The 26,427-nt window shown below is 40.0% G+C and overlaps 1 protein-coding gene across 2 annotated transcripts in view; it reads left to right on the forward strand.

The window, feature by feature from the left end:
• Window positions 1–26,427, forward strand: part of sema4ga (sema domain, immunoglobulin domain (Ig), transmembrane domain (TM) and short cytoplasmic domain, (semaphorin) 4Ga) — a 27,999-nt gene extending 1,572 nt beyond the window's left edge. For both annotated transcript variants that reach the window (XM_060872298.1, XM_060872297.1), the window contains 14 exons: window positions 5,722–5,983; window positions 14,118–14,263; window positions 14,726–14,788; window positions 14,867–14,965; window positions 15,089–15,182; window positions 15,842–15,955; window positions 16,164–16,318; window positions 19,517–19,692; window positions 21,772–21,919; window positions 22,511–22,733; window positions 23,359–23,474; window positions 23,569–23,723; window positions 23,988–24,049; window positions 24,592–26,427. In XM_060872298.1, the coding sequence (XP_060728281.1) occupies window positions 5,857–5,983; window positions 14,118–14,263; window positions 14,726–14,788; window positions 14,867–14,965; window positions 15,089–15,182; window positions 15,842–15,955; window positions 16,164–16,318; window positions 19,517–19,692; window positions 21,772–21,919; window positions 22,511–22,733; window positions 23,359–23,474; window positions 23,569–23,723; window positions 23,988–24,049; window positions 24,592–25,481 (2,568 nt within the window). In that variant the 5' untranslated portion in view covers window positions 5,722–5,856 and the 3' untranslated portion in view covers window positions 25,482–26,427. The remainder of the gene's footprint in view (window positions 1–5,721; window positions 5,984–14,117; window positions 14,264–14,725; window positions 14,789–14,866; window positions 14,966–15,088; window positions 15,183–15,841; window positions 15,956–16,163; window positions 16,319–19,516; window positions 19,693–21,771; window positions 21,920–22,510; window positions 22,734–23,358; window positions 23,475–23,568; window positions 23,724–23,987; window positions 24,050–24,591) is intronic.

Below are 26,427 nucleotides of genomic sequence, written 5' to 3' on the forward strand. Positions count from 1 at the left end.
GGTGGAAATCAGAGGACCCACAGGAAATCCACACTGACACAGAGAGAACATGATACTCCACACAGGCAGTAACTCGAGCTCAGGACTAAATCTCGGACCCCGGAGCCGTTAGGCAGCAACTTACCTGCTGTGCCATTGTGCTGGCCTTGATACAAAGTCTTTAACTTGTACAAAACTAAACTAGCAACATTTATCAGTTTCCCAGAATACATTAGTCATCTCTTTCTTTTATTTTTTGCCATTTTTGAATGACTGTTTAAGATATGCCATTGAAAGCTGACGTGTTGACTGATGGTCAGTGTGTTGTGAGAACAGTGCATTTATGGCAGATAAGGCATGTGCAGATCAGACAGCCTGTGCTGGTGAGTGATAGAGGACTTGTTCCCAAACCCAGGAGCAGATACACAGTTTGTTTTCTTTGTTCTAGCACACCTAGTTCACTAAGAGGTGGTAAATGTACTTACTGCATAACAGTAGGAGATCCCTGTAATAATCCCTGTAATAACATTGATGGAAAGCGTGGAAGGTTTTTTTTTTCTTGTTTTGTTGTTTTTTTTTAGCGAGATGACAATTTAGTTGAATTTACACTGGAAAATATTTAACAAAGGTTGTTCAGGTGATTCTATATTCTGACTGTCAACACAATTTAGGTTTTTACTTATGTAATTTTATGTAGGTACTTTATGGAAAACATTAGCTCTCATATCCAGCAGCACTGCAACCTTTTCCTGGTGTAGGGTTGAGCTTCACACCAAACTTAGAAGATAAATTTAGCAGGTTCTGGTTTTCTCTGACTAAACAGACCTTCATGCATCCAGACTTGTTAAACTCAACATGCTCTACAAGCGATGTGATGCAGCCCTGCTGTCTCGCGTTATGCAAATGTTACTCAAAATAGAAGATTGTCATCTGAAGCTTATTAACTCCATAAAGCAACCAATCTGTCATCCTTTTTTAAACCGCACAGAACAATCATGCCAATTCACCACTAGTTGCATTCTCTATTTTATTTTCTTCTTTAAAAAAAACACAGGCAGCTTTATTTGACTACATAATGTGCCAAAATGGGCAAAATTTAATTAATAGATAATTAAATTGTATGAAAATAGAGCTGTATGTTTGGGGAGTAATTATTTTAGCCTATGAGAGCACCATAGAGAGAAACAGAAAGACATCATTCTTATTTATTTATATATTTATTTCTTTTTTGCTAATGTGACCTCTTTGTCTGCACTATTTCCATTTATAGCTCACCAGAGTCCCTTTCTCTATCCTTTATGGGAAAAGCACAAGGCTTCCCAGGCTCCTCGAGTCAATAAATAAGCGTGGATCATTTAGTATCAAGACAAGCAAACACACTGGCTTATTTTCAGTCAGGCATTTTTAAGTGCAAGAAAAGATTCTGTCAGACACGTAGAGCTTTCATTACAACATAATGCTAACTTGTGAAGAAAGGCTTTATTAATCAGTAACGTTATAGTTTTAACATGTCAAAGCTACCATTGTTAATAATGTCAGCCATCATATTATTCACCATAGCTGATTCAGAGGGTTTTTTTTTTTTTTGGCAATATAGCTTCAGGGAGAACATTTAATGATCCATCAGTGTATCAGAATGTAACTATGACATGCTACAATAGACATCAGGTTCTAAAAAGTAGCATGTTGGCATTGTTGAATATGTTTGATTAATGAAATGTAGGTTACTATTCTACTGCTTCTATTCAACATGATGAACATGATGGTGTACCGACTGAAGCTGAAGGGCGGCTGCGGTTAATATGAGCTGATGGCGGACTAACATTTTTGATGTGTGGATGGATGTATTCAGTGCGACAGACAGCTGGTTAAACATACGTTTGGGTTCTAGTACCAGCTGAGCTGCTAACAGATGCCACTGGTGTTCAGATTCAGGTTCATGCTTTGCAAATTTTTTTTCTCCATGATTATCCTGGAGTATTAGTGAGACTTTTATAAAATGTTCATTAATGCAGCTCCAGGTGGTGATGACAATGTAATAAGCTGGTATTTTTATTTTTTTTATTTTTTTTATGACTAGCTGAAATGATCCCAGGGTGGAATGCTGTGGAGTATTCTCAGGTTTGCAGGCTCTCAGGTTTTCAAGTTCTCATATTTAGAAAGATTGATGTATCCTTCTGTACAATCTGAAATGTGACATTAGAAGCATTAGAGGAGTTGAGTTTTTCATATTGTTCTCTTTTGCCCTCTTTCTGGGCACGTGCTGAGCATTCATAGCTGTGGGCATGAAACTGAATGTGGGCAATACTGACAACTGAATTTCTTTTTCCTCCTCCACCCTGTTTATCTCCTTTATCTGCCTTTAGGATTGTTCGAGAGTGTGGCGTGCGAGAGACACGTGCTGTGCTGTGTTTAGTATTTCAGGACTGACTTCTATAATGTTTTCTATAGACATATTGTAACCGCAAAATATTGCAATGGCTTATTCACCCAGTTTGTAGGAAAGCCAGTTTGAAACCTCTTTTACACGGCAGACAACGAGATATGATCTGTGGATATATTGTCTCAGGACTATGAGGTGTGAGTAAACATCTAACTGTAGAAATCTTACAGTAGTTTCATCAAAGCTTCAAAACATGAAAATGCAAAGTGCGTTTTATATTCTGTGAAAATTTCATTATTAATGGACCAATAGAAATGCCCTAATCTGGTGAACTAAAATCTGTCAGTCAAACCTTTTACAGCTAGTGGTTTATAACAAAAATGTCTAAATCATGGAAGGAAAAACAAAAAGAGAGAAAAAACAATTTGTTGTGCTCTGAACCAGGAGCTTGTTTGAAATGTACCAATTGAATGATATAAAAATGATGTTACATGAAAGCCTTATAATTCTATTTAAACATGTTACATGACTGTGCCTTTACCTTTTGGACACTCTGTTTGCAAAGACAGTAAAATTAGACATACGTAATTTTGTATTTATTATTTGCAACATAATTATTTATTATTTGCACTACATACCTTACAATCTATTCATTTTGTCAGCTGCTGTACGATGGTTTTGCAGATCTGAGGTACCTATCCTCCAACAGTACATTTTTCTCAACCTATTCCCATTGGCTCCTGGCATTTCACTAATCATTTTGAAGCTAACAGCTATTGTGAACTTGTATGAAAGTTTTTTAGAAACATATCATTCTTTATAATATGTTCTTCAGTACAAATGTCATAATGCCTATAGGCTCACCATCAGCTTTGTACGAGATCTTCCCTGGTGGTCAAGCACAGCATTTGGAAATCCTGGAATAAGATGGAAAGAGGTACAAATGTTTGCACAGTGGTATAAGTTAATTGCTGTCACGACTGCCCAGTTGTTTGTCTGCAGCAGACACGCACGTTCCTGCGGTTCCACTGCTTTTGCTCTTTCTAGTAAGGGATTAGATGTTATTTTGGCAGTGGTTGTGATTGTTCTAGAAATTCCTGGGCTCCTGTCACATCCTGTTTTGCTTGCGCAACAGCTTGTTATTAAAAGCTGGTTACACCGCACCTGTATACCACACTCACAACCAGCTGTGACAGCCCAGCGGTAGTCATGGAGACGCACAGCAGCCGAAGCTGAACCAGCGTAACTGTTCAGCGTTGTGTGTTGCTGAATCCAGTAATGCAGCAGGTGTGTGTGTGTGAGAGAGAGGCACAGATGCTTGTATTTAGTGGGATTTCGGGAGAACGAGGGATTTAGAGGGAACTGGGTGCATGGCCTCTTAGGGAGCGATAGAGGTTAGGATGGAAAAGAAAACAGCTCTCATCTGGTGCGTAAGCTTGTTTAATGGGAACAAGCGTGTGTTTATCTTAGACAGAGAGGGAGTGTTCTGGAGTGTTTATAGAAGGGAAGGACAGAGTGTATAAAAATGCTGGGAAGAGAGGTGAAGGGAACAGTGGGAGCATAGAACAACTGTCCCTCTAAATCACATCGTGTGTGTGTGTGTGTGTGTGTGCTTCACAGAATTTGTGTATTCTTTAGTAACCATTAAGCATTGATAAACATGCTTCTAGTACCTCTTTAAAAGCTAAATTCCATGTGTTTTTTTTTTGTTCATCAACTATGATGAATTAATCTGGGGTTTAAAACACCTCCTTTCCATTATTAGGATGTTTTTAAGCTGCTGCGAATCGTACTGACAATCCGGAAAAGCAACTCGCAGTCAGAGCTGTGTCATGGGTGCAGCATTGGAAGGTGCACAAAATTTACCTGCATGCGTCATACATAATCATGCCTTAACTTCGAACGCGGAAGAAGTCTGACGACATGGTGTTTGGCAGGAGCCTCATCCAATCAGCTGAGAGAGTGTATGGGCTCACTTGAGAATGAATACAAGACAAATGGGACTCGGAGAAGGAGTCTGATACTACAATATAAAAACAACTTGTGGTCTTTTATTTGCTGAATAGATGACAAGATCAATGCGACAGTTTGTTGATGCTTGGACACTGCTGTTTAATCAGTTAGTCACAGTAACAGCTACCCAGCTGTGGACAAATCAAGCTCGTATTGAGTTTTGCTCTTTTTTCTAATACTCATTAGCTGTTCTAGTCACAGTGCTGGTTTTTTCCTCCTAACATGTGAATACTTGTAAAGCACAAGCTTATTATTATACTTGACTATATTACTGTTTATTTATACTTAAACAAAGATTTAGATATTGTGTGATTTGGGACGCAGCCTTGGATTCTAGCTGCAGGTGTGAAATTAATCGATGCGGTCGAGAAAGTAGCGGCAACATTTTCAATAATACAGACATTTTAGCACTCAGGCTATTTTTGTAGATGTAATCATTTATTAGTGTAGCCACTGGCTGCTTGAGGAATGAAATCAATTTGTTCTTTGGTAATGGAACTTCTAAAAATACTAGTAAAAATACTAAATATTCTATTATTTTAAAAAGAGATATAAAATGTTTTCCTTTAAGAGCTGCATAATAAAAACATTTGTGTGGTAATCATAATTTTGGCATTTCCAATAGTGACGCAAATGACTTTAGATGTTGCTGACGATTCTAACCAGTTTCACTTATTGGTTCCATATCAAGAGAAATGGCTGATGGTCACTAAATATTGCAGGACAGTTTGTAACCACAACACATCACCGAGTCACTGGCTGAGGTTCCAGCATTCAATCAATCTTGCTGAGGTTTTTTTTTTAATTAACTTAACTTTCTAACTTTTCTAAATTAACTTTCTCTGTGGGCTATAATGATGTTCCGCACACATGAATTGAAGATGTCTTTGGTTGAATGTGACTTGGCCCAAAACTCAAATCTGCAGAAAATCTGTGGTAATATTGGGGGGAAAAAAATCATTCATCAGATGATGGATGTATTTAACTGAGGCATGTCATGGAAGTAGATGTGTAGAAAGAACTTTACATGGAATGTGCAGAAGAAGTTGGGCTGATTATCAGGGTCAGAAGTTATTCAGAATGAGTACACTCTGATTATCTGTCATCATTGAACCATCCATTATACGAATTAAAATCGTATAATACATCAGACGGAGCACAACAATCTGCGATGTTGCAGCATTTCTTTCTAAGAATTTGTGTTTAACAATTTCATTAGGTGATTTAGCTTCACTGTGATGTTTTTTTTTTTTTTTCCACAGATCTGTTTCTCCTGCAGCCTCAGAAAAACTTTTGTATTTTTCTGCCTCCACTAACCTTTTTGTTTTTGTCTTGGTTTTTTTTAGATCAAGTGTCCTGAAGGATGACGAGGTAGCTAGGATTGGTGGGAAATTGTTGTGGAGACAAGACTTGGTGCGAGATTGTGGAGCTTGTGGATTTGAGGTGTTTACCTCCCTTGAGCGTAACGAGTGCCGATAAGGATGAGGAACAACGTGGCATGGCTGTCATGTCTGCAGCTGCTGTGTGCCGTGTCTATACTCAAGGCATATCCATTCACACCTCCTCTAGACCTGGATGTCACTCCTAGAACTACGATCCCTTACAATGGTACGAGACACTAACATCCACTAATGTCACACTTACATCTACACCCCGGACAAATCAAATAAACATGTAAGAATGCCATAGGAACATTGTCAGTCACAAGTCAGTCATGGTTTACTTGTAGCAGTAATGCAAGAAACATGAGAGGCAAACACAAAGGAATGGATTTGGAGGGTTTGGCACCTCCGGGGTTGGGGGATTGATTTCTCCCTCTGACCTGTTTGTATAGCATTTGCATGTTTTCCTTGTGCACTAGGGCGGTCTTCCAGGTTATCCTGTTTCCTCCTCTAGTCCAAAGACTTGCGTCGTAGGCTGATAATCTACTTAACATTGTTCTGTGTGTGTGTGTGTTTGTGTGAGATTGGGCCCTGCCATAGAGTAGGACCTTGTCCCGGCTGTGCTTTACCTGTCGAGACCCTGGGGATAGGCTCCAAGGTCTATTATGACCAGATTTAGGAAAGGTGGTAGAATTGGATCGTGGGATGGATGTAGAGAAATGTTGGCTGTTATACCATTGCCTTTCAATTTAGTGTCACCTCAATTTTGTCAAAGTATCAACTAGTAGCTCTAGAATATTCTCTTTCACTGCAAATTCCTATCTGCATGCTTCCTCTGAGATATGGGAGGCCCACCAGGGCACCCTTTCAAATCTTTTCATCCAGGTTTATGCTCAGATGAGTGCACTAGATGCTCAAGATTGGCTGCTGTTTCTCAGATGTTGAGGAACGTCATCTTTTCTAGTTACAGATCCAGGCTGTCAGGTTGACTGTGCTCTATAGTCCATGTGCAAATATTGCAGTCACTCGAAGCACCTCAGACTCTCCTTTTATCTCCTACTTGGAGTTAAGCAAGCATGGATGTCAAAAGTCCCAAGTTTGTTTAACTTCCCAGGCCACAATCAGCCCTGAAGCAACAGTTCACAGGGATAGAGCATTCCTCTGAGCAGAAAGATCCCAGTGCACAGCTTTAACTCTGTACATGGGACAAGCACACTTCTATTTCTGACATGCTCAAGGATGACCTATTGTTTTGATGACCAGAAGGCTTAGCATCAGGCAATGAAACTGCATTTAAAAAAAAAAAAACTGCTAGAAATGAGTGACGCTATTGCTGACGCAATTGATGCGTGTACTCGTGTTATGCAAGTATGTGCATGTAATCCTATGTCACCATCATTCATCTTCTGTCCACCCACATACTACCATTTTTTCCCCCTCAACTCTCTTACCTTCTCCTGATGCACGTATCTGGTCTTTTTATATCAGCCACTAACTTAGAAAAATCTGTTCGTTGAGTTTCTTAGCAACTTATTCAGTATAGAAAACTATCAGATGACACACAGGACTCTCTTTCTCTCACACACACACTCTCTATCTCTCTCTCCCTCCCTCTCTCGCTCTCTCTCTCTCTCTCTCTCTCTCTCTCTCTCTTCCTCTTCACCCATTTAATAATTTTATTTAGTCACTCTGTGTGCTTTAAAGGACATTGTTTAATGTAATGAGCACATTGGAGATTCTGTGAAATCCAAGAGGTGCAAGGCAAATGTGCTAAGCATGAAGTTGCTATGCCCTTTAACTGTGACTAATTTGAATCCTTTGTCAGACTTGTATTTTGAACACTTTTATACCAATAACATGAAGAATGGTATATAGGATAAGGGGATAGAGCAGAGAATAAAGAAAGGATAAATCTATTTGTTTAAAAAAAAAAAAGAGAGAGTGAGAGACAACACATTTAAGATGGAAAGGTCATTTGTGTGGGTTCCCAAGGCCATCTGTGTGGGTTTCTCTTATGTGTAATTACTTTAGCTGGAACAAAACTGGCAAAGCAGCCGGAGATGGATGTCATCATCACTTAGCTCTCCTCCGCATAGTAAACCTACACACATACACACATACACACATGATTGTGTGTGTGTGTATACACACCAATCTTGCAGAATTACCATAATCATACCACTGTAGTAATTTCATATACATGAAACCAGCAAAGGACCACGTTGAAGGTTTACGGTGATTTTCAGTGGTTAAAAGCAACTAAAACAAAGACCTGGCTGACAACCTCAACACCTTCTACTGCAGTTTGAGAACAATATCTTCACATCTACAGGTGTGCTTCATATCTATAAGTACTGCACCATCAGAACTGTCAGTCATCACATCATCCGTATACGTTACACACACTACTGCTGCTGCATATTGCACAATACTGTTATTTGCACTACCATGCACTTCTCACACTTTATGTACATAACTGATCAGTCATATATTCTGTATTCATATTTAATACTCACACTCATGTCTATATTGTATCACATCTGCATTATCTCGTCTTGTATAGTACAGTGTTATTTATGTCTGTACTTTTGAGAGTCACAAACAGCTGGAACCAAATTCCTTGTGTGTGTCAACACACTTGGCCAATAAACCTGATTCTGATTCTGAAAAGTGACCAAATGATGGCTCATTAAAACAGATGACAAGACTGTGTTTAAGAAGAAAAAGTAGATTTCTCCTTCTGTAGCCAGATAATCTGTTTGGGTGCTTTTGATATTGAGGGCTAACAGAGTCATGTGGGAGGGAGTGACACTTATTAATGTGAGAGTAAATTCAGGCTGTTTACTGTTATGTCTTGCTGGTTATTTCAGCAGAATCCTTCAATCCTTTACACAAAGATTTTGCTACTAGTGAGTCATCGTGGGAAGATACTTTGTTCTGGGTGTAGTAATTAATAGGCAGGTCTGAGCAGCACCATTTGTGGTTAAAGTTAATTGTTATGCAAGGCTGAATAGGCAAGACTTCATCTGGCAAGCTCAGGGGATAGTCATACTAACTAACATGCCAACTAAATACATGGTTTAGCACAGTGTGTATACAATCTGACGAGCACTCGGTAATTCCTCAAACTCCAGTTTCTGCATGATGGAAAAGAAAATGTCACAGTGAGCCTTGTGTTCTGCCCTGATCGGGTCCTCATGAGACCTTCAAAGATGTTTACTCAGAAAACATTCCTTCGTGGCGACACACACACACTGCTATCTTTCTGTCTCTCTCTCTGTCTCCGTCTCTCTGTTGCTGATTAATATTGTGATCAGGTTAGGTCAGCATTTGCTTTTGTTTTACTTCAATATCTCTCTTTCTATCCTACAAGTACACACATTAACATGCAGCTGTCGGCTCACTGATCTTATGATCCCTCGCTGGAATTAATCTGGCAAGACCATGACAGTGTGTGTGTGTATGGAAAGGCAACAGAGAATGTGATCGCTTGTCACAGGATCTTGAAATCTTAATAAAATGTTATGCTGTGTAACAATGTTGTAACGCTCGCACTGTGGCAGCTTCAGTCCCACAGCTCTTTTTTTGTGTGTGTATGTATAATGCTCATGTGTGTGCCAGAGCCAGCGTGTACCTCTGACTCCATGCTGAATCCTGCACTGTGATTTAGCACAGTCATCCAAATGTCACAGGAAATAAATGTCTTTGCTCATGGACTTTTGCATGGGTGTCATTAAACCCCATATTTTGGATGAGGAAGCTACTTGTCAGAATAAAAAAGGAGGAAGTTTCCCCTGGTTATCGTTCTTGTGTTACTTTTGGCCTAAATGGATTGTGAAATAGCATTCTTTATTCAGAGCTGCTGAAGAAATTGAATTGTATTGTGGGCTTGCTGCGCTTTCTCTCACACCTCTGCTGTGAATGTGAGTCATAAGTTCTTCACTAAGGTGACTGAAAGGCAGATGTTCAGAACCAGGTCTGAGAATAGACTTGCCTGGTCTTTGTGTGTGTGTGTGTGTGTGTGTCTATCTGTGTGTGTTGTAGTAGATGTAGTAGTAGTAGATGATGATGTTGTTTTGTTGAATTGGGTGTACTGTACAGTAGGTTCTTTCTCCTTGCTTGTTTGTACTCATTGCTTGCTTTGCCTTGCCCTCTTCAGGGTGGGGATATCGTACTCTTATAATCAGAGTCCGGTTTGGAAAACCTCGGCTTGGAAGATCGACTGTATCAGATTAAAGCACAGATTGTTTGATGACTTTGCTGAATCCAGGTCTAGGCAGAGTGCATGTGACATAGCTGTCTGTGTAGTACACTAATATAAGATCTGTCCACATGTGTGGGCTTGTTGTGTGGCTGCAGGAATGTAAGGAGCTGAGGTATATGGGAGTATGTACATTTTAAAGCTTATAGTACAACCCAGTTTAGCTTGAATTATTACTAAAGGATATTCCAAATAAACTGCATGACTGGAAACTTTAGTACTTGTAATACTTTACATACATACACAGACACACAAACATGAGAGAGAGAGAGAGAGAGAGAGAGAGAGAGAGAGCCCCTAGAAGGATAGAGCTCACAGTTGGATTACTCTGCTTCAGGTCTTAAAGAAATGGGTTCTCTCATTACTGACACTGTAAGGCTACGGTCTGCCATTTTACATAACTTACAGTATGTTTTCCTCTGATTGCAGCTTACCAAGACATGTCTGTTACACGGAGAAAAGGGAAATAAGCAATACTTACATTACTATACTATACAGTCAGTCCTGTGTCTGTTACTATTAACTACAGACTGTTCTAAGTATGCAAACAAATACTGATACTTTATACAGATTAAATACGGATATGAAAAGGAACTGCTTTATTTATTTTGGGGAGAAAACATGCCTGAAAGATTTACAGGGTATCTGGGTAAGACTAGAGACTGTAAAAGAGTGAATACGAGCTGGAGGACATGATTATTGTTGGGGTCTGGTCAGGGGATGGTGCTTTAGAGTATGCTGTTAGTTTGTTTGTCTACTGGTTAAACAAATTATAATAGATTGCGAGCTAAATGTGTTAGAAAATACTGTGGGCATGTACAAACATGCATAAAATCTGTGTGAGCAGTTTCGTACTTATCACTTGTGAAACAAAGTTAGAGATGGAACCCAGACACTGCATTTTCTTTTTAATATAGTGTTTTCCGAATGTTATGTTTATACAGCTACAAATAAAAAATTTTGAGCACTAGACAGATGCATACAGATCATTGTCTGACGCCCTAAACTGTTCAGTACAGAGCACTATATAAGGCAGCAGTGAGGGACTGAATCCAGGCATTTGCTAGCGAGCGAACTCATGACCCGTCTTTACATAAACAATGTGGAGGTTACAAATTACCAATGAACTGAAACCACGAAAGAAAGATGCGTTAATGCTCATTTGTGCACACACACACACTTGCCTGTGTCCATCCTTCATAAATGTGAGCTACAAGAAAATCGCTATGTAGTGTGCTACTAAGTAGTGTGCATTGCTTGTGCCCTGGATTTATGGTACGCTATAGGTAAAAATGTAGTGGTCTATCCTGGGAGTAGTATTTGTCCACAGAATGTGGACAAGATTACAGAATGTCTGCACCACAAATAATGCACTGTATGGTGTTGAGGGAACTAACGGAGACTCATCCAACCTCCAGTTCCTGGCCATGTGCTGTGATGTGATAGTGGTGAACTTTAATTCTTGAAGGCTGGTTGGCGATTGTTTTGCTGACTCACTTTTCTGAGGTGTTTTGCCCAAGTGAAGGATGTGTGCGTGCGTGCGTGCATGTGTGTGTGTGTGTGTGTGGGTGTGTGCGCGTGCGTGCGTGCGTGCGTGCATGCGTGTGTGTTTTGGGGGGCAGGAGGTGTTTTGAAGGATTCCAAGGCTGGATATTTGTAAAAACAAGGTATTTTGTAAACCTGATGTATTCTTCAGTCGTTTAAATGTTTGGCCAAGTTTTTTTTGTAGATAAGGTACATTTACATTTACATTTACATTTACAGCATTTGGCAGACGCCCTTATCCAGAGCGACGTACATAAGTGCTTAAATCTCTAACATTGAATACATTAATGCTGGCTCACTAAGTTACATACTTAAGATACCATGAGTTTAAAACATTTGTTCAAAGTTACAATGAAAAAGTGTGTGTTTTTTTTTTTTTTTTGTTTTTTTTAAATGCGAAAGAATTAAGGAAAGAAGTGCTAGTTGAAGTGTTTCCTGAATAAGTAGGTCTTCAACCGCCGCTTGAAAATATCCAGTGACTCAGCTGTCCGGACCCCTAGGGGAAGTTCATTCCACCACCTTGGTGCCAGAACAGAGAAGAGTCTTGTAGTATACTTGCCTCTTACCCTGAGAGATGGTGGAACCAGTCGAGCAGTGCTGGTAGATCGGAGGGTGCGGGGTGCAGTGCGAGGAGTGATGGAGGCTTTGAGGTAAGAGGGAGCTGGTCCATTTTTGGCTTTGTAGGCCAGCATCAGTGTTTTGAATCTGATGCGTGCAGCTACCGGAAGCCAGTGGAGGGATCGCAGCAGCGGGGTGGTATGCGAGAACTTTGGCAGGTTGAAAACAAGCCGGGCAGCTGCATTTTGGATAATTTGCAGAGGACGGATTGCGTTCATAGGTAGACCTGCCAGCAGTGCATTGCAGTAATCCAGTCTAGAAATGACAAGAGACTGAACAAGTACCTGAGCAGCCTGTGTGGACAGAAATGGCCGAATCCTTCTAATGTTGTAGAGAAGAAACAGACATGAGCGAGTCACATTAGCAACATGAGAGGAAAAGGACAGTTGATTGTCCATGGTTACCCCAAGGTTGCGAGCTGTGGCTGAAGGGGAGATCAGATCGTTGTGCAAGGATATAGCAAGATCATGACCTGGGGATGAATCACCTGGGATGAAGAGCAGCTCAGTTTTGCTAGGATTAAGCTTTAACTGAGCTTTAACTCAGCAGTCATCCATGATGAAATTTCTGCCAGACATGCTGAGATCCGGTCAGAAGCTGTGGCATCTGCGGGTGGGAAAGAGAAGATAAGTTGTGTATCATCAGCATAGCAGTGGTAAGAGAACCCATGTGAGGAAATAACTTCTCCAAGAGAGTGAGTATACAGGGAGAAAAGAAGAGGACCAAGTACTGAGCCTTGTGGGATGCCAGTGGAGAGCAAACACACACACACCATGCTTGAGGGATAACAATAAAACTGTCTTACTCAGAGAGAAAAACATGATTAATGTGTTTTTGTCTAGTGATTCATAGGTAAATAGAGAGCAGCGTCAGCAGAGTGCAGTGATTCTCTCTCTCTCTCTCTCTCTCTCTCTCTCTCTCTCTCTCTGTCTGTCTTTCTCTTTTTCTTTCTGTCTCTCTCTCAAAAAAATCTCTATCTCTCTGTCTCTGTCACTCTCTCTCTTTCTCCCTCTCTCTGAAACATACTCCACTCTGTCACTCTCTGGCTTTGCTTGACGTCTGACATCTGTGTGCCTCCAGTTAATTGCTAAAGCATTCCTAAAACAACATACGATCTTCTTAGGCCCGTCCTTCCAGAGACACCCACAGAGGAGAAACAAAATTTGTAGAGTGTGTTTGTCATACAGCATCGCTATAAAAACAGTACCACATAAGCATGCCATCACTGTTCCATCATTGTTCCATCATTGTTCCACTGTTTCATGCCACAAATGTTTTTTATATAGAATAATAAAGCTTAACTGTTTTACCCACACTGGTCCTCATTCATCAAGCTGGATACGAATTAGTTTATTGGTAAAGCGTTAAAAGGTATGAGTGTTTTGCACAAGAAATTTGGTATTTGGGAAAACCTTTAAGATGTATATTAAGATATGAAATGTACTGTTTAATGTACAGTGTTTATTCCATCCGTTTTCATGCTGTTTACAGCATTAGAGACCAATATCCAGAGTGAGCTATAGAAGTGTTTTTGGCTCTCACTCGGACAGCAACTTAGTCATTTTATGTTAATAACTTTAAACTATATGTAAAGTAAGGAAAGCTATCCAATACAAATGATGACCAATAAGACAAATCATTCAGTTGTGACAAAGGAAATGCAGCTGCTCTCATTGTGCATAGCCATAAGCTGTAAAAATGCATCTTTTTTTGTAATCGATCAATTTTGCTTTGTGTACATGGGCATTGATGGAATGTTAATGTTTGCATAATTTGCCATACATCCGCTGGACTTGTGATTTGATTGTTTGCTCCTTTAATAGTTTCCTTGCAGGTACCCACTTTTTGTGGAAAGTCTTTGATGCTGTACATCAACTTGAAATTCTACCAGTCTGAGGCTTTTCTATGACCTGTGTGTGTGTTGTGTCCCCATCAGAGTTGTGGAAGTGCAGACGTTTCAGTGGCTCTGCTGTGAACTACAGTACCCTGCTGCTAGAGGACGAGTCAGGTTTGCTGTATGTAGGAGCTAGAGGAGCGTTGTATGCCTTGCAGGCCTCCAATATCTCCAGCTCCAGTCACACAGTGAGTACTCCACTGGCATGTCACAGATTTTTTTTTTAGTGTCTAGTGAAAAGACAGCTTTTTAGATTTTTTGCTGCCAGAATAGAAAATTTGTTATAAAGACAGCATGCACTTTATTAGGAACACCTGGACTCAGTGTTCAAGCATGGTTAGTAGAGTTACTGTAGCTTTCCGTTTTGCTCAAACCAGCCAGGCCATCACCCGTGTGTTCTCACACACAGAATGCCCACTATTGCTGGATGTTTTTGTTTGTTTGTTTAAAAGAAAAACCAAGCCTAATATGGCACAAGCAATGCCATAGCACATTTGACCATGGCACAATGCCATGGTCAAATACACAGAGATTGCATTTGTTTTTTCATTCAGATGTCCTTTTTTAAATGTATGGTGAATGTAGATGTCGCAAGGTAAATGAAAGACATTTGCCTATTAACATATCATGCCGATCTATTCCTCATACAGATTGACTGGGATGCACCTGAAGACCAGAAGCAGCTCTGTCTGAAAAAAGGCAAAGACAACAAGGTTAATACCATCCTTACACATCTAGATTGTTTCCTTTTTATCCTGTTCTAATTTACTGAAACATTTCTTCTCTTACAGACTGAATGTTTTAACCACATCCGATTCCTGCAGAGATTTAACAGCACCCACTTATATACTTGTGGAACTCATGCCTTTAGCCCGCAGTGTGCATATATTGTGAGTACAATATGTAAAATGCTGTGAGTCCACACATGAGTTTCATGTTTATTTTGATGCTTACAATGTTTGTCTTTATAGCTTTATAGATGTCTGTCTGTTTTTTTTCCTGTGTTTTTGCAGGATTGTAGGGAGTTTAAATTGTCTTCTGTGTTCGAGGAGGGTCGAGAAAAGTGCCCTTATGACCCTGCTAAAGGCTACACAGGCCTGCTTATTGGTAATGAAATAATCAGCAGCAGTCGTTTACGCTGTAAAGACTTGTCGTAACCCTGCGTTCAGACTAATACGAGACAACCACATATTGCCTGTGCAGGTCTTGAAGATGGAGCTGCAACTACAGCAACAAGGACATAATTAAGTTTAATTATTAGTAGAAAAACTGCTTGTGAAAAAGATTGTTTGTTATAAAGAAGCTGTAGTGCAGAATCTTTGCTTAATCTTCTGTACTTCACCATCTATCTGGAATAGGTTCAAAATCAACAGTATTTGGAAATGAAAAAATAAACAAATATTTTTGTGGCTTTTACTTAAATATTGAAATGCATTTTAAACAAAAGTCACATGGAGGTATGTAGAAATTACACAGTAATTATTATATACATGTTACATACACGTGGGCTGCTGTCATTTTTACAGCAACAAGAGGGAAACCTGGTGCAACACCATTGACTTTACTTGCTAGTGTGAACACAGGGCAATAGTTTCAGGTTGATTTTTATGGACAAACGTATTACTGGTAAACACTATATAACTATGTAATAACATGCTTGTAACTACATACAAGTATATAACTTCAGGTGAAAGCATCCTTTTTTGTTGCATCATTTATGGTCATAAACCTTTCGCACATAATCACAATCCTGTTCTTTTTCTCAGATGGTCAAATGTACACGGCTTCCCAGTACGAGTTCTGGAGCTCTCCAGACATTCGTAGGAACTCTCCAAACCCCACGCTGAGAACAGAGGAAGCCCCCACTCGCTGGCTTTATGGTCAGTGAATGCATTACAGCATATGGAAAAAACATCTGCTCCTCGGTTAATATCAGCGTATTTATAGATTGATACTTTTTCAATTTAATAGCTTTCTGTGGATTAGTCTAGTGATGTTTTCCATATGTTTCTCCAGTGGGGATTAAGGTCATTTTCTCCCCACTGAACACACATCGTATTAACATAGAAATGTTTTTGCTCTGTGCAGAGGCTGATTTTGTCCAGTCAGCGCTGATGAAGGAGAGTGTGAATAGCTCTGTCGGAGATGATGATAAGATCTATTTCTTCTTCACGGAGAAGAGTCAGGAGCACAGTCTGTACTCCGGCTACAGCAGGGTGGCCCGAGTGGCCCGTGTGTGTAAGGTACAACCCAAGCCATTCCTGATCTGAGCACACATTTGTAATCTGTGGCCAGCTGCTTATTTCATACTGGTGTGAAATCAGATTTAAAAACGGTCGTTTGGTTACACATATATTGGATTCGATACATTTAATGCAGTCAGTTATTACCATGTTTGATAAATGAAACCTTTGGGGAACAACTATTATTTAAGCAAAGTGTTCACTGGTGTTTATCTCATATGCTGTGTATATGCACAGCTTGTGCCATTGATAAATCCCACACGTTGAAATTTGATGTGACTCCTTCAGATAAAGAAACACAATCTAATATCCATATATCGTAAACAACTTCCTTTTTAAAAGCAGAGTTGCTGCTTGCGTTGAAAATAGTAGCTGAAAATACACTGAAAATAGTAATTAATAATTCAGTTATGATGAAATCGCTGTTGTAGCTCTACATAGTTGTTTTACCTGATTTTAAACTTCTTCCCCTAGAGTTCTTACATACAGTATGCATGGTCAGGACTATATGCACATCCTCCTGAATTAGCAAAACTTTATAAATCCCATTCAGTGCATAATAACGTGTACGGTTTGCACACAAAAATATGCCTTTGATAAATGAGGCCCCAGAATTCTGTTTTCATTTTGCTTAGAAAATTGGTACTCTCTCTGTCTCTGTCTCTCTCTCTCTCTGTCTCTGTCTCTCTCTCTCTCTCTCTCTCTCTCTCTCTCTCTCTCTCTCTCTCTCTGTCTCTGTCTCTGTCTCTGTCTCTCTCTCTCTGTCTCTCTCTCTCTCTCTCTCTCTGTCTCTCTCTCTCTGTCTCTGTCTCTCTGTCTCTCTCTCTCTCTCTCTCTCTCTGTATCAGCACTATCAATAATTTAATTTCATCCATATTTGAGATTTGCCCCTTCGTTTTCTTGGCATGAATTGGCAGCACTTCATTTAAAACCAAAGAACGTATGATCTGTGTAAAGCCTTCAGACGCCCACAGAGGAGGCATTTGTGTAGAAATGTGGTGCAGTGGAGTGTATTATAGAGTGACTACAGGAAAGAGAACAAGAGCTGTGAATAGAGTTCAAATCCTGTATGACCTATATATGTATAACCAGTGTTTATCATGCAAAAATCTGTAAATCTGAGTTTATTATTTTTCTATTATATTTTAGTGTATAGGATACAGGATATTAGATAGTCAGCTGACCTACTGGATTATAAAGGCTGTCACCCTTGGCTGTGTGTGTGTGTGTGTGTTTAGAGTGGGGGGATGTTAATCATTTAAAGTAAGATTTAATTATATGTATAGAATTATTTATTATTTACCATTAATAATTAGCATTAATCTTTAAAAATATTAATGGATTGTCCTCATAAGAATTGTGTGTGTGTGTGTGTGTGTGTGTGTGTGTGTGTGTGTGTGTGTGTGTGTGTGTGAAAACCATATTTTTTCACAGCAGAAAGCTGAAACCTTTTTAGTTCCCTTTTCTTTGCAGCTTAACGCGATCCTTAATAGAGTTTTCACATCAGTGCAGTTGGTGTAGTTGCCAAGACTTTCTCTCCCATGCTGCTTTTCCCCTACACACTCTGCTCAAAGTGGCAGTCTCAGATTACAGTAAGCTCATTGCTCTCACTCAGTGATTCTCAGCTTTGCAGTTCTTTCTTAATAAAAATGTATTCATCCATCACTCAGTTGCTCTCCAATCCTCAGCAATCAGTCTGACGTAAGCTAGTAGATGTTCCCCACTCAGGGGAAGCTTAGTAAAGCAGAACTTTGTTTACTCAGGCTGAATGTTCTGCCCCGGTTCTCATTAGACATTTGGCACTGTGTTCAAGGACAGAATGCACTTGTGCTCAGTTATTTACTCCACTTGCAATGCTGAGTCTACACTGAACTACATATCCCATCAGCCTGATAGGTTACATCACTGCAATGGACATTAAATGAATTCGAAGCTCATCTAACATTCATGGAAGGCTTAGTGAGAGGATACACTGACGTTGAGATTGCATTGATATAAGCTTGTTTAGCGCTGTTAGTAGCGGGCTGCGAATCTGATCTATGAATTACAATTAATTTACTCCTATATACGTCTTTAAAATGAAATGTATTGAGTCTTGCAGTTTTGCAGTAGTGTGTAATGTATATTGAACTGTGTTGACTGTGGGCAGACTCGTGATCTCTCTTTGCTAGTCTACACAGCAGGATCACTTTAATGAGAAGATTATCCTTCATTATCTTCATGCTAGCAGCAAAATACACTGCACACACAGACTAACTAAGGTTCTTCACAAGCCGAAAACGAGTCTATTAACTATCTAATTACACATGCATCTGAAAAATGTGTTTCTGAAATGTTTTTAATATTCTCTTCATTAATCCCTAATGAGGATATGGGTGTATTATTATTTTCGATGAATGATTACCATTTTTTTTTCCAGCATTAAACATTTATCTGCATTAAAAAATGTTTCAAAAAAACTTGGAGTGTACATTTGTGAGGTGGAAGACTAGCCATTTTTAGAAAAGAATCTTATTTCAGTGCTGATTCAGAAAGGTTCAACTAATGATTACTGCAGATACATTGTCTCAAAAATTTTGCCAGTTTATACTAAAGTTTCTTTGGCATTTGGTCTAGTGTATTTCAGTATAGCTTAGTGTGCAGGGCCTGTTTAAACACACTGGCTCAGGGGAGGTGCCCAGCTGGGAGAAAACTGCATGCAGAGGCATTTGGTGTAGTGTCCAATAAGAGCTGTGTTCCTCTGGGGGATCAGAGTGTAAATGAAATTTGCTAAATCCAACCCACAGCATGTCAAATATCTTTTCTCACCAAGTTAAACCTGTTCTAATTTCCCATGATTACAATTGCAGCAGAATAGTGATCCTGCCAAGAGCAAATAGGTCATTTATGCTTGACTTAAGTGTATTATGCATTTGACCTCCAGCTTAGTTTCCAATAATAGAAATATTAGTAATAATAATAACCCTTCCTCCACCATGTGTGTGCCATTTACATGCTCTACCCCTATATTATATCTGGTTTCCTCCAGATACTTTGGTTTTCTATGCCAGCTGTAGGCTGAATTGCATCTTTTAATTGTCCATATTCATATTATTTAATAGGATGTAGGCGGCTAAGACTTTTTAAACCTGTAAAATTCAGTAATACGTGCATTCTATTAGATTTTTTTCCTCCATTCTCTATTCTCTTCTCATGCAGAGCGACAGAGGTGGTCTCCTGACCCTACAAAAGAAGTGGACGTCCTTCCTGAAGGCTCGGCTGGTCTGCTCGCTCCCCGACTACGAGTTCCATTTCAATGTTTTACGCAGCATGTTTGTGCTGGAGGGCCCCAGGACTGAGGACACTATGCTATATGGCATCTTTGGCCTGGAATGGTAAGAACAAGAAGTCTGTAGAGTTTGATTTCTTTTGTGGTCCTCATTGTTTGATTCGTTAAAGGTTTGATTGATTGATTGATTGATTGATTTTCCATTAAAAACAAGAACCTAACCTTTTCAAATCTTGATTGAATCAGGCAGGCAGCTGAGGTTTGTGTGTAGATCACACATGACTCATTTCAGCGGTTATATAAGAAATATGGAAAAATTCTGTTCCTGAGTTTGCCCAGGTAGACGGGCACCTGAACGAAGGCATTGACAGCCACCACCAAAGATTATTCCAGTGACTAGTGAACATTTTTGAGTGTACTAAGGTACCAGTCTGTTCATGAGTGCATATGTCCATTTGGCCATGCACCTCATGCTTGATGTGTCTGTACTCAATCTCTCAGAAGCTCACTCCTGCAGCAAAATCCCAGGAAGAATGGCTGACAGGATTTTGGCTGCCTGAGGTCTGTTATCTTTTTTTCATAAGCAGATCTGTCACTCTGAATAGATTTGAGGATGTTTCATGGAGAATTCTGAAGCTCTGCTCCTCTCTGTCTTGGTTTAACAACAGAAAAAGACTAGTATTAAATCAAATAAAACTATAACTAAGGTATAAAATAAATAAGGTATTGAGGTATTAAATAGGTTTTTTCCATATATTGTGGAAGAAAGCATTGCTTTTGCTTGTGCTCAGGCTATCCTTTTGTTATGTAAGTGAAGAGAAGTTTTGATGAGCTGGCAGGCTGGTGTGAGATTTGACATGTGGACTGCAAGCTGATGAATAAATGAGGGACAGATGACTGAACTGAGAAACCCTTCGTGTTTGCTGACTCAGAAAGGTGAAACAAGTGAGGAGAGATTACTTTGAAAACTGCACTATAATGAACCGCTTGTTGTGACCTTCAAGTTCAGGTCGAATTGTTTTTGGTGGCCACATGCTAAGAACTTGACTAGATAGTGTTTGCATGCATGCTTCATTGATTATGCAATGTTTGTGTTGATCTGGTGAAGAAAAAAAAAACGGACTGCCATTGGCCAGTTTGTAAGAGGGTTAACATTGAGCTATTGTCATGAAACCTGGCCATGTAAGCACACTCTAGTAACCTGTGGAACTTGACCCAAGTTGGCCACTGACCGGTAATACGTGAATTTGAAATGGAAAAACAGGTATCTCATAAAATAAAGTCTACAGTGAATTGTTCACTTGTTTAAGCTGTAAGAAGTTGCTTATTGGTCCAATTAACTGTGTTTGCTCAAACATAAGTTCAATTTGTCCAAATGATAAGACGCATGAAAACAACATGGCTATCACATTGCAATCAATCCTAGCAGAGTAGATTTTGGTTTACTCGAAAAGCTGTAACTGATATAAAGCTGAAAGCCATGTTCATGTTCTGGTGTGCAAGCACTCGCAAATAATCCTTGTACCGCTTATTCCTTTTTTTTGGCTTATCTTCCTTCTAACTTCTCTTCCTATTTTCTACTCCTCATCTCATGTTCCCCTCTCTTCTCTTTTCTTCAGTCACTAATATATGCTCAGTAATATATGCTCACTCTGTCCCCGTCCCTTTTCTACCCTCTTGTCAGACGAATGTACTGCAGCTCTTGATGAGTTTTGTCTCTGTCTGTGTCTCACTCTCTCGCCCCCGTCCCTCTACCTTCCTTTATATCTTTTTGACGTCTGTCTTTTTTTTTTTTTTTTTTTAATACATCTGTAATCTATTTTTATGTTGCTATGGTTACACTGTGGGCTCTTGGAGCCTCTGTGCCAACATGCCAAGACCTTGAGAAACAAAGAGATCAGCCAAGGCTCAGAGGAAGAGAGCCTCTCGAGCTGCTGAAGCAGGCCCACCCACTACAAACTGTAAAAAATCAGACCTGCACTAACTGATTCAAAACTTTGATTTGAGGCATTATTTTTTTTTAGCTTTCTACCCTCTGTTGCCTAGAAACATTCAAATAATGATATAACATAAGCATGAATTTACTCAGTCACATTTTGAGCATTTATTTTGGGTTTTTAGTTGCTTGAACCTCTTGCATTACTGTTGCTTTGAGATTGCATTAAACACTGTTTTTGTTTTACAGGAAAAACGTCAAAGCCTCGGCCATCTGCCGCTATTCAATCAAAGACATCCAGCAGATTTTTGAAGGGCCCTACATGGAAAACCAGGAGGACGCTGGCGCCAAATTGACTGAGTACACAGGGAAGGTGCCTGATCCAAGACCTGGCTCGGTAAACTCTGCAGCTCTGTAGTCTCCTCTTACTCTTGCCTGCTTATCTTGATCCACCCAGTTCCACCTGCTTGCTTTGTGCTCCTACCTGACAGACATAGGACGGACAGTGCGTTGCAATTAGACTGAGGAGAGAGAAGCAAGCATGAAGCAAAGCCATAGTGATGAGGTTCTTAAGGCATAATGGCTCATTGCCATGGAGATTAGGATCAAGAATAAAAGACATGTCAAGATGCCAAGACATTTATAATGAGTGCCTTCATTTTCAGATTCAATAGCTGTTTAGCTTGTCTTAAAACCTCTGGGAAAACAGTTTTGCTGTCTGTAAGTGGTGCTTTAAACCTGTCAGCCTTTGCTGGCAGTTAGGTTACAACCTAAACATTTACATGTCGACATAGATGGGTCTTTCCTGGAGGCTAAAATTGTGCAATGTCTAACATCATGGGACAAGATGCGGTCTTTTACTTTACTGGTTTTAGTTTTTCTTGTTTGCAGGCCAGGGGGCAATAATTGGTGCATAGTGTGATGTTTTTGCATTTTGACTTCCCTTTAGCGATACTTAACAATATGCCTTCATATCTTTTCTCCTCAGTGCATCACAGATCAACTCAGAAAAAAAGGCATCAAGCTGTCCACTGACCTGCCAGACGATGTGCTGCATTTCGTACGCCGACATCCACTAATGTCTCGACAGGTTCTTCCTCTAGGACAACGCCCCCTGGTGTTTCAAAGGACCGTGGACTACTCTAAAATAGTGGTGCACAAAGTGACAGCTCTAGATGGCCAGTCATATCACATGCTCTTCATTGGGACCGGTGCGTTTTACTTGAGCTTTCACAACTATTAGTCTGTTTGTCCAGTCCGAATGAGAGAAAATTTGGTTTGCTTGGGTATCGCATATCCCTTTATTAAATAATTCATTCCTTGGTCAGCAATAAGAAAATGGAAGAATGTACACAAATCACAGAATCGTTTGAGCACAGAGAACACGCACACACTTTCTCTTTTTGTTTGTCAGTTGAAATATCACTAATGCTACAGCTGTGCTCTTTGGCTCAGATTGAGTCTTGTGAATCAGTCGAGCAGCTTGCATCTACTAAAAATGTAATCCATACCCCAAAACACATGCCACGCTTGCCTTACTTCCCGCACTTGGGCTGATTAAGGACCGAACAGCTTTCTTACTAGACTATCAGACTGGTTGTTTTGGTTTGATGTGAGTGTCGTAATTGTGTTCTCACCTGCCTCAATGACTCACACGGGGCAAACAGGTTTTAATTCAAACAGACTAAACTCTGCATATATGAAGGCACTATTAGTTGCTTATACTCTTGGTCACTTCAGGCTTTATCAGCAGGTCTGTGTGTTATTCTATGGCATATGAGTGTGGTATTCAGTGCCTCAGTTTCATTGATAATTTTGGATGTTTGCATGCTGCAGATGAAGGTTGGCTCCAAAGAGCAGTAGAAGTTAAAGGTCAGCTTCACATTATTGAAGAGCTGCAGCTGTTTGAGGAACCACAGCCTGTGAACAGTATAGTCATCTCTCAGAAGCAGGTTGGTAAAAAAGACAAATGCCCTCTACAACAGAAGGATCTAGCCCAATAGATATGTTTGTTTATCTTGTGTCTGATTGTTGTTTCACCTCTAGATGAGTGTGTATGTGGGCTCACCCTCTGGTGTCGTGCAGCTGCCCTTGTCCACATGTCACAGATATATGTCCTGCTTTGATTGCGTGTTAGCACGGGATCCTTTCTGTGCCTGGGATGGGGCTGAATGTGTGGACATCACCTCACACACAGACAGGTACGTGTCTAGCATTTGGTTGTGTAAGTTCAGAAAACACCCCCAGGGAAATTTGCCTTCCTGAATCCATGGGACATGTCTCTGTTTTGAGATGCTTTAACATTCCAATCTACACATGTATGTCTTCAATATTATTAGTAGTTACTGTATATACCCATGCACTTAAAACAAGTTGGGGATTTTAAATGTACTTAGACTTCTTCGAAGTTCTATGTGGATTCAACCAGAGCTAATTATGTTTTTTTTTTTTTTAATTATGTGCAGATCCAATCTTACTCAAGACATCCTTAATGGGAATGAAGTCTGTGTGAAATCTGCAGCAGATGGTATGCATACTGATTTTCTCATCAGTCCAGTGTAACGGGAGAAGCCTTCAGTGCTTCAATAACACAATATTAAATAGCTTAAGCTGTTGATATCAAGATTCAAGATTTTTATTTGTCACATACACAATTATATAGGGCATATATAACCAGCAGTGAAATGTGAGTCAGGTCCGCTCCATGGACATTGCACTTATTAGAAAAACACAACAATGAAAGAATGAGATAAAAGTAAACAATGAAAATATAAGAATAAAATATAAAAAAATATGTATACTGTAGAATGGAAAATAATTAATTAATGAATCAGTTGAATATTTAGTGCAAAACATCCAATGTTGGCTTTACTTGTTATGCAGGCGTGGATTTCAACTTGTAATTGATTTTTATCATAAAATAGATTTATTAAATCAATAGCACTGGAGTCAGTAAATTAATGATGAATTAATATACCTCGAAACTATTACCATTACACTCAAAATGCACCTGTACTTAACACCCTTAGATGAGACTGTAACCACTGATTTCCCTGGCTTCATTTTCAGACCTGGTGCAACAACGCGTTCGCTCCGTGATGGCAGGGGACGATGTGCTCCTGCAATGTGAGCTCGGCTCTAATCTTGCAACCCCACAGTGGATGAGGAACACAGAACAGCTGAAGGACTATGGGCTGAACTCAGGCTATCGCATTGGCACTGACGGCTTGCTGGTGATTGAGGCAAGACTAGAGCAGAGTGGCAACTACAGCTGCTTCGCTCTGGAGAATGGCATGCAAATGCACATAGTGTTATACACTTTGATTGTGCACAATTACCTTCCACCACCACCTCACTCGACACTCCATCCCAACTCCAATGGCAGCAATCCATCACCACAGCTGCCCCATCCCCTCCCTCCACAGTTCCAGTCTGTGAGGAACATGGAGGCCATGTACATCTCTCTGATCACCATCCTTGGTGGATTGTGTCTGGTCCTGACTGTAGTACTTCTGTACGTGGGTTTCTGTGTGCAGAGCAAACGGGGGAAGTACTCTCTCCGAGCAGCAGCTCAAGCTGACAGAAAGAGGAAGAAGAATGACCGCATGGAGCTGAAGACTATCTCCAGCCACTGTAACGGGAAAGCAAAAACACAAGATGGACTACTGCAGATTGTTCCTGGAGAGGCCCAGGTTTCCTCCAATAAAGAGCTTCCTCCTGCACCACCACTTCCACCACCTCCACCAAACTCTGAGTTAGACTACACCAATGGCTTCTCAGCCACACTGCCCAGCGTCTTACGCAAAATGAACGGCAACAGTTACGTGTTACTCAGACAAACTGACGGAGACACCACGTCTCCAATGTACTACTCTTTTACCGAGGAGCTCAACCGGATTCTGGAAAAGAGGAAGCACACCACACAACTGTGTAGCAAACCTGATGAAAGTTCAGTATAACACTTCAGAAAGGAAGTGTCTAACATGTCAGAAAGGAATTGTTGCAGCTACAGCCTATATTGCGTCCAGACTGAAACGGAAAATAGGCTGACTGATGAAAGTTTGTTTTATATTTTCCTGTCTAGTGACATTTTTTTTTAATTGTCTCTTATTTTGAAGAGAATGGATTCACTGAACATGAAAAACAAGAACAGAACAAAAGTAGTGACACAAACACATAATGAATTATCTACCTCGGAAGAGTGTTGCTATAATAATAGCACTGTGTTCCACTGGGAGTGTGAAATGGGAGGTGGCAAGGAACAGCAGGTACAGAAGTCTGCCTGTGGGGTGAAAGCAAGGATGCTTCACATAAATGCAGAGGAAAAGGTCGGGACACGGACATGAATGGTTATGGAATGATTTGATCCATTGGTTAAATAAACTGCTGGCTGGAGTCTAATAATTTCAGTAATTTGTGGATGTGGCCGCTTTGGAGCAATACTGCTGAACTGCACTATATGTTGATATTTTCGATTGAGATAATCTGCTATTTATGTCACCACTCACTACACTGATGACTCAACTAACTGCATTTAATGCACAAGTGAACACTGAGAGACATTAACATCATGACTTCAGCTTTTATATCTTTTGATTTTTGAGGAAAAACATGAAAGTGATTAGTATTAACTAATGGGATGCACCTTAAAAGCAAAAGGTATTTGTTATAAATGTTGCCTGTTCTGCAAGAGCTAGGCCGAGCTGTGAGGATCAGAATAGAAATCCTGGTTTTGTAATATAAATGGAGGATTCTTCAAAGATCAATACCGTTGCTGGGTCAAATGCTTTACTAACCACTAAATGAACATGTTTTTTAAGAAGACTCTAATAAGACATTTCACAATTCATAACCCAGACAAAATGAATTGTAAACAGTAAACAGTCATTTTTCCTCTGGTTCTGA

This window comes from Tachysurus vachellii, chromosome 6, assembly GCF_030014155.1.
Source record: "Tachysurus vachellii isolate PV-2020 chromosome 6, HZAU_Pvac_v1, whole genome shotgun sequence".
Lineage (NCBI taxonomy): Eukaryota > Metazoa > Chordata > Actinopteri > Siluriformes > Bagridae > Tachysurus > Tachysurus vachellii.